Source organism: Pleuronectes platessa, chromosome 8, assembly GCF_947347685.1.
Source record: "Pleuronectes platessa chromosome 8, fPlePla1.1, whole genome shotgun sequence".
NCBI lineage: Eukaryota > Metazoa > Chordata > Actinopteri > Pleuronectiformes > Pleuronectidae > Pleuronectes > Pleuronectes platessa.
Window position 1 is genome coordinate 7,877,182 of NC_070633.1, and position 10,976 is coordinate 7,888,157.

At 40.6% G+C, this 10,976-nt stretch overlaps 1 protein-coding gene across 3 annotated transcripts; it reads right to left on the reverse strand.

Annotated features, from left to right (window-relative positions):
- Positions 1 to 315: 315 nt before the first annotated feature.
- On the reverse strand, positions 316 to 10,931 carry st3gal5 (ST3 beta-galactoside alpha-2,3-sialyltransferase 5). 3 transcript variants are annotated; one of them, XM_053429574.1, is made up of 9 exons: positions 10,783 to 10,866; positions 10,259 to 10,322; positions 9,669 to 9,785; positions 6,367 to 6,487; positions 4,830 to 5,039; positions 3,969 to 4,093; positions 3,513 to 3,699; positions 2,851 to 3,009; positions 316 to 2,625 (listed from the first exon to the last, which is right to left on the reverse strand). In XM_053429574.1, coding segments are annotated over exons 2-9 (1,179 nt in total). In that variant the 5' UTR covers positions 10,261 to 10,322; positions 10,783 to 10,866; the 3' UTR covers positions 316 to 2,367. The 3 variants fall into 3 exon arrangements, with proteins under 3 accessions (XP_053285549.1, XP_053285550.1, XP_053285551.1); XM_053429575.1 differs by lacking the exon at positions 10,259 to 10,322 and having other exon boundaries at positions 10,783 to 10,931; XM_053429576.1 differs by lacking the exon at positions 10,259 to 10,322 and having other exon boundaries at positions 10,795 to 10,916.
- Positions 10,932 to 10,976: the final 45 nt, after the last annotated feature.

The window sequence follows — 10,976 nt, forward strand, 5'->3', positions numbered from 1 at the left end:
ACTAACACCAAACTACAGTAAATAAATACATAAACCCTGGACTTTACCTCCTTAGTGGCACTCTGTATTCTACTTCAATCTACTTGATTCGCAGCTGCTGATATTTGCAGTTATAGTAATATTTAACCTGGAGTGACCTGAACCACGCAGTCTCTCTTTTACACTTAAAGTACATGAATTCCTAGCGGCACATTCAACACATAAGTTTACAGAATTAACCAACTCCTGCAAAATGAGAGCTATATTATGTGGTGGAAAGAAGGAATGAGATGTAATAAAAGATATAACATTAAAAAAAACATTGAAAATGAATCATGCAGATACAAATAAAGCATTTACTCACAGTGTAATAATTCATATATTTCCAGTGGATGTGCAGTGATAATAACATCTAACAAAAGTGTAATTAACAAAAAGAGATGACAATCACAGAAAAATAACATTGTAGAAAAAAGAACACCAAATCACAGACTTTTAAGTCGTCTTGCAGATCGGTGCATTCATTTCATTCTGCTGGTCACACTCAGACTAATTATTGTCCATTTAATTTAAGACTAAGTTTCTTTTAAACTTTAAACAGATCGTTATATCCGATTTGTTTTATAATTTGCCCATCCTGGTTTCAGTTGTATTTGCTCTTCGACAAGAACTGACCATCTCGCTCGAAAAAGGAGCCAAATGAAGAAATGCATGATGTCAAATGACAATGAGGAAATGTAAGGCTTCAGGAATAAATCATGGATCCATATGCATTTTAAAAGTCATCACATAAGTATGTGTTCAGCTGAAATATCGTCAACTAAACGACAAACAATGAAAATGATACAAACTATACATCAATTTAAAAAATGAAAGATAAACTTAATCTTTCCTCTCACAGACCAGCTCTTCTGGAAGACTGCTAAATAAAGTTGCAGGTGTAAAAACAACTAGTGTAAAAAAAAAAAAAAAACTTGATAAAGGCCCAAATTCAGAAGTGGGTGACCCCGTTCAGACCTGGTGTTAAAATCTGTCCTGAGTGCCTCCTTGGTCACCTATGGAGGACCATCCACTCAGCTGAGGTCTTTAACCCACTACAACAAACCATAAGTATTTTTGGACACCACTGCATCTTTAACACTGACTACCACATATTGATTTTGTATTTGGGTAAAAATCTTATTTCATTGTAGAGCTCCAAATAAATACATAGTAACTCAGCCCCTCCCGACACAAACCCAGTGATAATAGGCTGGATAAAAACAATATTTAGTCTTTTCAAACAGAAATAAAAAATGTGAACATCTGTATTTGCAGAAAGAGCAGTGGTCACAGGAGAAGTTGGTGTGTACAGAAGAATGTGGAACAGTGCACTTGTGATTGGATCCCTAGGGACAGACAGCACAAGGTACTATCTGCAAAAGGTAGAGTTTGGGGTCCATAATCAACATCGAATATAATAATGAGCACTGAGTTCCATCTCAATCTAGCCCATCGCTTACTGTGTAACTAGCCTCTGGGGGAAACAGCCAATATTATGGATGTACTTGTGTAGACAGCTGATATCAGGGCCAAGACTCTGTCTTCCATTTGCGGTCCGCCGTTTACAGTCCAACAGATTTCTTTATCATACAAGTAGAATGTTTCTCCAACCAAAATACAAACGATGACACTTTTTGAGGGTGTTTTAGGTCCAGACAACATTTTGGCTCATGTCATGACACAGATAAATTATAAAGCAGACATTCCGTGTGTTGCGCCTCTTTTGCTCTCCACAAGGATTGTTTATCTGCGGGAAACCAAATCCTGCTGTCATGTGATTGGTCAATCTTGAAACAAAAAAACAGAAGGCTTCATGCCCCCCAATCTTTTCCTTTGCAGAAAGATTTTGGACATTCACATGTAGGATCTGTATATAGATAGTACACACATCTGAACTCTGCCTTCATTTTGACCTAAACTGAATGTAATATTCAGTGACTTTATCTTGCACAGTTTTGACGCTATTACAGTAGCAAAAATCCATCCATCCACAGACAGACAGACAGACAGACATAAACCTCCGCAAGCACGTAAAACTGCTCTGTTCCTTCTTTGGTAGTGCCTGATACAGTAGATGTCTCAAGGACCACACACACATAACAAACAGTAGGTATTAATAATATTGCAACTGTTACTTTTTTTGTTGTTTCTATGTCCTTTGTTCTTCAAGAAGCAATATAATAGGAATTAAGACTAGATTCAGACTTCATGCTAAGTTGTTCCTCTCATCCAGTTCCTTCCTTCTCCTGTTTGCATATACGTTGGTCTTGTCGATGCTTTTTATTTATCCAGACAGGATGCACCTTGTTCTTGAAAAGCAACCGTTCTTACTCAGAGGTCAGGAGGTTAGCTCGAGCAGAAGGAGCAGTGAATTCCGCCTGTCAGGTCAGTGATGGTTCCCTCTCTCACAAGGCTCTGTAGGAACTCTGTCTCTCTGTCCACGTTGTGCATCTTCTGGTGCAGCATGGCACTCATGGGCAGGTGGTCGTAGTAGTGCAGTGGCGCCGCCTGCTGGGAGAGATTGTAGCCAAAGCCGGCCAGGCTAACCTCATCGCACAACAGACTGGCTAAGTTCAGCGCAGAGACACCCAGGGTCGGCACATTCTGCAAACAACAACACCGCCCTCCACTGTTAGTAAATACATAAACATTATTGCTATGGTCTTTATTGGCTGTTTTTCTATTGTTTACTCTACATCTGTGTGTTTACCCGTCAGCAACAGTCTTAAAGGTATATAGCTTCTTGTCTGCTTAGTGATATCAATATATCAGAAAGAGAGACTTAGAGACAGAGACAAAAACAGACAGACGTCCTTCCTGGTATGTTACCTGGTCCCAGCCCCACAGGCGTGGTCTGGGTGGAGGGTACTTCAGCAGGTCTATTGCCGTCTCTCCGATGACATGTGGATTTAAAAGTCTGAACCTCCGCAGCTCAAGAGGGATTTGATTTGGAACCTTCTGCCAGAAGAATAATCTGTTCCACAGAGACTGCAACACAAAGCACAGGCAAGTCCATGAGACTGAGCCACCTTTGTACTTTGATGTGATCTAGTAATTATTTATACAAACAGAGGTTGGACTGAATAGAGGTAATGAGTCTAGCCTTTGAAGGTTATTATGAAATGAGTTCTGTTTGTATTTGGCAACACTTCTGTGTGTATATAATCCATGGAAACAATTTAAATGTTCTTTACCTCTCATCTGTAGTTTCTCTCCAGTGTTGAAGTTCTGTGTTTTACCATTTTACATAATTAAGAGAAGAGAAAAATTGTTTCTCTAACTTTCATCGACATGGTCACAAGTTGTAACCTCCAGCAAACAGTCTTCTTTAAAACAACCTCTGAACCTCACTTGATGCAAGGGTCCAAAAAATGTACTTTGTGTTTCTGATCATTTGAATAACATCTCAACACTGACGTTGCACAACAGGCTCGGCAATTTCATACACAAGATTGATCTAATGAGTCCAAACAGATACACACTCCACTCACCACAGCGTGCTTGTTGATCATTGCAGACAACCAGCTGATGTCCACACTTTTATACACCACAGCAACAAACAGAGTGTGAGGGTCTGTATCCACCCAGCGGAGCGGCGTGCTTTCTGGGTAACTCATTCTGATGCTGGTTCGATTTCCAACATCGACACTGAACTCTCCCAGAGGACCACTGTTTAACCTGAAGGATGGGGACACACAGAGTTATTGACGGGCTGCTTTTGAATGTAATTTATAATCGTGTGGCTCTATTGATTCTGCACGACAGTAAGTGTCAGTGATGAATACAGATAACCAGAACTCAAGACACTACAGTTAAATCGAAACTTGGATACACAGCACGTTTTTTTTTGTCAAGGAGGTTTTTGGTAACTCAGCAGGTTATAGTATCAACACTCCTCTGGTCCTTACTCCTGACTACAGTCATATCATTGCATTTACGTTTCTAACCTGATGATGGTGTCAAATCTGTCTATCAGGCGGCCGAGCTCCAGGCCTCTGAGTATGCCTCCGTTCCCCACGACCAAACAGTGCCGACATTTATCTGATGGCTGTGCAGAGTGAGAGTTTTCCAGCTGTTCAGGAAAAACACAGAGAAACATTAGATTGGTGCTTTACTGACATGTACATTGAACTGATGTTTTGGTTTATTTTTACCCAGAAGAGACTCTATGTACAACTAACTCCTTATCCTCTTTTGGACCTCTCTTGAAGACATTTTTTTTTTTTAGTTGTGCTTTCTCAGAGATTCACCTTTCGTTAAAAGCTTTAAACATAGTTCTGATCTTACCAACTATTATCTTACCTTCTCTTCTAACTATTCTATATTTTATTTTATTTGATATTGTTTTTGCTTTTATCGCATTAATAACATTTCTTATTGATTTTTTCTCTAATGTTGTGCGATCTTCAAATTGCCTTGAATAGTTTTATGTTGTTTGCTTTCTTAACTTTTCCGATTGTTTGCCTGGAATTTTTCATTTAAACTTGTAAGGCATACTGTAACTGCGTTTTAAAATGTACTATATGAATATGATTTCTTCATGTTATTTTTGATCTTTTAGTTGGCTGTACAATGTAGAAATCACCTTTCAGATAGAATAGAACAGAACAGAATGCCTTTATTGTTATACCTCAGGTAAATTAGCCTCAACAACTCCATGTTTACTTAAAATTAGAAAAATTTGACCGATATATGTCACATGGTCAGGAACATAAAATGTACTTTTAAGTTATTATGGATACCCTGAATATAATCATCAAATAAAAACTAGATAAGACAAAAGACAGAGACAAAGAAGTTGTATTCACCAGCTTCAGAAGATCCTCTACTTTGCTGCCAACCCCTTTTAACCCAAACGGAGGTGGATACAGGAAAAGCTGATCAGGGAGGGGCACGTCCTTCCACAAGTAGGGCTGAGTCGCGTGGCCGGAAGCAGGGAGTCGAGTTAACAAGTTCTTCCGAGTGTGGCCGGGCTGACACTGCGCCTCCAGAACTTTGTGCACATGCTCATGCACCAGCTGCAAATAACACAGAGGTTCAAATGATGACATGTAATAACACTGAGATTAATTTACTGCAACAGATCTTGCATTTATAATCCAAATAATTTACCTCAGGTTTCTAAAGGTCATTTTAGTTCCCAGACAGTAACGCTGATATTAATCCACCATTTTAGTAATTAGGTACTTGCTATGCGAGCGTGAATTTTAGTTGACATGGATTTAATACATTAATATAATATAAATACCACTGGTTAAATATGTGAAGGATTAAAATGAACCCTGCCAAGACACAGTGTATCTTCTTTGCTGAAAACCTGCAGTGTCAAATTAACACTGCACAACCAGTGAAGAAACCTAATAAGTTGGACAAAGCATATCAGTTACCTTGATCAAAAGTCAAACAAAACACTTAACCATCTCTTAGCCCTGTGTAGAAAGTGTGGTGCATCACTTACTATGGTCATCAATATCCAACTGTCACACACTGCTCTTTGAATAGGCTATCCTTTAACAGTGGGACATGGTAAGTATGCTGCTCAAGCTGTGTTTTTCTAAAATCAACCACACCAGACAAACCCACCCATCATTCTGTTCCAGCTCTTCACATTTTAATCTGACAGAATGTTTAATTAGAGTCCATTAAGTAATTCAATAGAACAAAATAAGTAATTCTTACCAGGGCTTAAACAGCACTAAGATTTGATTTTAAAATGAAACACACTTCATTCAAAACTCCAGTTTTTCAAGCCCCTAAAACAGAAAACGGTGAAAACTCTACTGGTCTCTTTTTAGTCTCGACGGCCAGAAACTGATAAATTTGGAAACAATGACATGTTGAACCTACCACCCCATCTGGTTCTTATCAGTCACAACTTGACTACCAGCAGTGAATGAAACATGTTTCTAAAACTTGTCAGTCACAGCTCTACCTCATCTTCGGTCACAGAGGAGAAATCCCTGTTTACTTTTCTAAATGATTGTTTGTGGTATTTCCTGTAACTACAGCCACTTTCCCACGGGTCAAAAAACCCCATTAATATCTGGAATTTATCTGTTAATGGAATGGATACAATCAGCATTCACTCCTGGGTCTAATGACTCTGCCCTAGACCCAGGTTTTTATTAGCTCCACTGCTGATCGATAGCAATGGATCGACCTGGGAATACTGGCTAATCTTGGTGTTAAAGAGGTATGTGTAACCAACTGCAGGGTAGACAATCTTCCACCTACTTACAGCGGCACACACATGCCCACCATATGTGAATGGCAATGTGATATGCATTTCCAGATGTGTTAGTAAAGAGTTTGTAGTAAATGTGAAAGCTCCATCCTAACTCTTACCCTTTTATGTACACTGCTCACGTGCCAGTTCAGAGGTTTGTTGGCCCGTTTTCCATTTAGCGGGAGAGAGACCATCACCAAGCCCAGCAAACCTAAAACCACACACACGACAAACACACATCTAGACACACAGACACAAGGGGGGAGGAGGAAAAAGTCGTTCTTAACCATTGCTTGAATGACAGCTCCAAACAAACATATCGGCACAGGATGAGCTGAATAATTGAAATAAACGATAACATGACTGTGGTAGACATCATCACAGCAGATGATATGCTGTTCTATCTGAGTGAGAATGGCTGTGAAAAATGTCCATACACAGACCCAGAATACTGTGGCAGTTTTCAAAATACAGCCAGGATTCAGGAAGCCACACGTAAATCATTTACGTGTGGCTGACCACCTATTTCTAGGCAGAGGGCACGGCGTTTCGAGCTGCTCTGTAACCCTGCATAGGAGTAATCACACGCTGTAGTTTCTTTTGGACATGCAGATTTACAGATAAGACTGAAGAGATGTGGAAGCTTCCTCTATGTGCCCTATCTCATGTGGAAACGGGATCTGCCAACTGTCTGACAAACGGCTGAACAATGCCAAGTGACACCCTCTTCAAACCCCCAGAAATTCCTCATAGCTCACTGCTCTTTTGAAATAGGTAAGTTCATCATCAATGTTTAAGCTTTAACAGACAATCTGATTTTTAATCAGATTGTCAAGAGTCTCCCAGTTAGGAGTCTCCCAGTTAAGAGTCCAGTTAACAGACTGATGTTATTTCTCCATTAAAACCAGTAGGAAAGCTGTCTGCTGAGGACTGGGTGGGTATGGCCTGTTGTGTTTCGAGGATTGATCATTGGGATTGCCAACTGAACATAAACGTAGTTTGGTCTCATGCACACAACATCGACTTTAATGGTCGGCTGAGCCAGCAAAACTGACAGTGTATTTTTGCAGGTGTGCCTTTTCACCACTGTTAATGCTACCACACATTGCTGAAAAACGCTGCACTCGTACAGTATACAACATCCTGTTGGTTAATAATAGTTTTCAAAACACAACCGTGAAGGGGTTTGCTGACTTTGAACGCCCTAGCATCTTTTTAAAAAGGCAACAAGCTTTAGCATTTGGGCGCGGTGGCCTAGTGGTTAGAGTGGTGGTTCTTCAACAACTATTAATAATAGTTTTCAAAACACAACCGTGAAGGGGTTTGCTGACTTGGAACGCCCTAGCATCTTTTTAAAAAGGCAACAAGCTTTAGCATTTGGGCGCGGTGGCCTAGTGGTTAGAGTGGTGGTTCTTCAACAAGAAGGTTGCCAGTTCAAACCCCACTCTCTCCCATCTGCATGCCAAAGTGTCCTTGGCAAGATACTGAACCCCTAAATGGCCCCTCATGAATGTTGAGTGTAGTAATTGTAAGTCGCTTTGGACAAAAGCGTCAGCTAAATGACATGTAATGTAATTTTCGGAAACACAGCCTGACTGCTTTTTCTCCAAGCAGCCTGATTGTGATCAGCACAGTCAGTACATTTAAACCAGTGCATTATCAGCATAACCTGTAATACAGGAAGTCTCCTTTAAGGTTCCGCTGCTTACTTACCGCAAATTGGCCTGGGGCAAGGTCAAACGTTAATACATTGATTTGAAAGCTGAAGTAAATGTGTCGGTTCATGCTTGAAGTCTCTCTACTAAAAAAAAAAAAATCTGTCCAGAAGGTGATCAGCCAATCGAGTTTCGCATCAACTCACAGTCAGGTGCTCAACAACACAAAATTGTATCTGCTCTATGCTACAACCTGCTTAAACAGAAAACATGCCGATGGTAATAAAGCCGTTGACTGCAATCCACAGACGCACTGGATTTCCCACATGTTATTCTGCAGCAGATAATAAGCATTTACGTCAGGTGGGGTGTCAAGATGTAAGAAAGGTGTGGATTGCACATTTGTTTTCCATGTTTTCACACTTAACACACCCCAGAAGGAGGTCATTATATCCGACCTCTGTTGGAAACCAGTGAGATCATAGGGAAAACATGCATCCTTAGAATGGCTGTTCTAAACCTACTTTATTTATTCTATGTACATATGGAGCAATCAGTCATTAACAAAGATATGGTACTACATACAGACTCAGACTTATGAGCTGCAGCTCAGGATGTTTATGAAGACCAAATCGGCATTAGCTGTAAGAGAGAGAGTAAAAATACATTTAATTCATTGTGAAACTCTGCCGGGTCAGAGGACATCAGCTGAGTAAGCGTTCTTTCATACGTGGCCCAGGACACATTTGTATTCAAACAGTTTAAAGGCCCAGACCACCACTGAATGAGGTCTGAGTGATCGAATCTCAAGATGCATTCACGGTGCATTTGGGCTCGTTCAGACGTGTCAGTAACTTATGCGGTTTTGTCGAGGATCAGAGTTAGATGTGGGTGGGGACAATACAGTGGTGAGTTCAGCTTTTGAGAACACGCAGCATAACGTTCACTCCGGCAAATGTTTCCATCATCAGGTGTCATTGGTTGTTATTACAGAAACATGAGAGGCTACACAAAACACGACATACAGAAACTAGAGATACTTTAGCCTGGGGACTGGATAGCTAGGTTTTATGTAAATCAGTCACTCTTGACTTGACTCTCTAAACGTTTCATGGTTGCTGATTAATTTTTTTCTGTTAACTATAAACGTCTTGTCTTATCAAGCAGCGGACCAGGTGCAGCAGTAACCAGTCATTTAAAAAGGCGTCCTGAAAACCTGAAATGAATGTGTACGATTTAAAAAAAAGTGACTGAAAGGCACCTGCACTAAAATCAAACTAGAAATACACCAAGCTGTCAGGAAGCTAAATTCTTTCCCCTCACTTCCCCCAGCCACATCCTCCAGTCTGACAGGATGCTGAAAACTCTGGACTCTGCAACAAACTGTCTCTTGTACTTTTAGTACTTTTTGCACTTTTATCACTTTATCACTACGTATACACTTTAGAGAACCTTATGCTGCTGTACTAAAAAAATCGGTATGTTTACTTAGTATTAGGAAATGTCTTGTGCTATAGGTTGTGCCTGTGAACTTTATATGTTTCACTGTGGGAGAGTGGGAAACGTCCTATCGATTCCTTGTATGTCTTGAACATGTTAAGAAATTGTCAATAAAGCTACTTTATCTTTACTTTATCTTTTACAATAAATGCCGCTGGTGTTCTTCTATAAGACCTTTAAGACAAATGCAGAGCAGGTGAGCTGTGTTTATCTCAATGCTCTGGTTCACAGATAACAGCTGAGTCTTTGTGTTCTGTGAATATCACCTGTGTGCTGCCCAGCGTAGAGGAAGCCTCATATTGTTCGCATTCACACTGGATTCTGGGAAGTCTTCATGTATCTTTGCTGCAGCCGGAGGCCCTCTGGCTATCAGGGGTCTTGTCCTGGACACAGTGACACAGTTCATTGGAGGTGAGCTAATCATTGGCCACATTAGTGAACACTGGAAGATAGAATACTAACACAACAGCAGTACCTTCATGAATAACTTTGTTCTTGTTGTTTATGATAATATTGGAGGTTGTGTCACAGCAGTGAATTTCTAATGTTGGGACCTATAAGCAAATGTAATTGGGTAAGGTATTGTATCGTCAACGTAAATGCATGTAAGGTGGTATACGCTTTAACCTTAAATGCCGGATTTAGGCTGGACAAATAATGTGCATGACAATAATAAAATCAATCGCAGGTGTGATGAGGTCACAGCGTCGGCGCTGCATTATAACGAGGTGTAAGATAATGGTTAATAAAGTAGAATTTATAGGTATCACTGCCATAGTGTATTTTCTATTGTGCAACTTGTAACGTCAACAAAGTGATACACATTTAAGAAAACGTTGTAATGAATGTGACTTACATAATTCACCCTTGTTCTTAGAGTGCAATTCCCACAACGTACACATTTAGTCAGCATGTGTTCACTGTGACACAAGGGTTAATGTTAGTCCTACCGAGACAACAACAGATCCGTCATTGAAATCGTATCGATTTGATCAAAGTAAGAAGCGTAGTCAGAGCCGTGAACGCAGCTGCTACAGGACTGTGGTGGTCGAAGTGTTTACATAGAGGAGCACGTAGCTCAGGTTCGATCGAAGCTGGACCCGTGGTCTGTGTGAATACCACCTCCTCCTGCAGCTTGTGTGGAGCCGGATTATGTTGCTACAAATTCTTCATGAAAGATAATCTTACTGGTTAAAATGCTTGACTTCCTGCCATGTCTCGGTAAGCAAGACGTTGCTCTGCAGCAGTGTTCTGAATAGCTCGGCCTCAGGATAAACGCTGTCGTAGTGAATCGTTTCAAATGGCTCCAAGCAACGTCAGGTCAAAGTTTCAAACACTCAAATAATAAAACATAAAGACGCATTGCCCCGCCATGTTTACCTGTTTACTCACACTGCCAAAGACCCCCACGCGTCGCACCACTAGACGATGAGCACGGAACTGAAGATGTTTCGGACTCGTCTCAGCTTCATTTTCTTATCAGCCAATCAGCAGCCAGTACACTCGTCATCACTTCCGCCCTGACGTAAAAGACGCCACCAATCATAGGCTGAGCACAACAAAAACGTCACGAG

Bases quoted from the DNA above. Each gene is read 5' to 3' on its own strand.
- st3gal5 (XM_053429574.1), bottom strand. The intron at 6,488-9,668 runs GTGATATTCACA...CTGTGTGTCTAG, and splicing joins CTACGCTGGGCAGCACACAG to ATGTGTGTTTGTCGTGTGTG. The intron at 5,040-6,366 runs GTAAGAGTTAGG...TGTTATTTGCAG, and splicing joins TGAGCAGTGTACATAAAAGG to CTGGTGCATGAGCATGTGCA.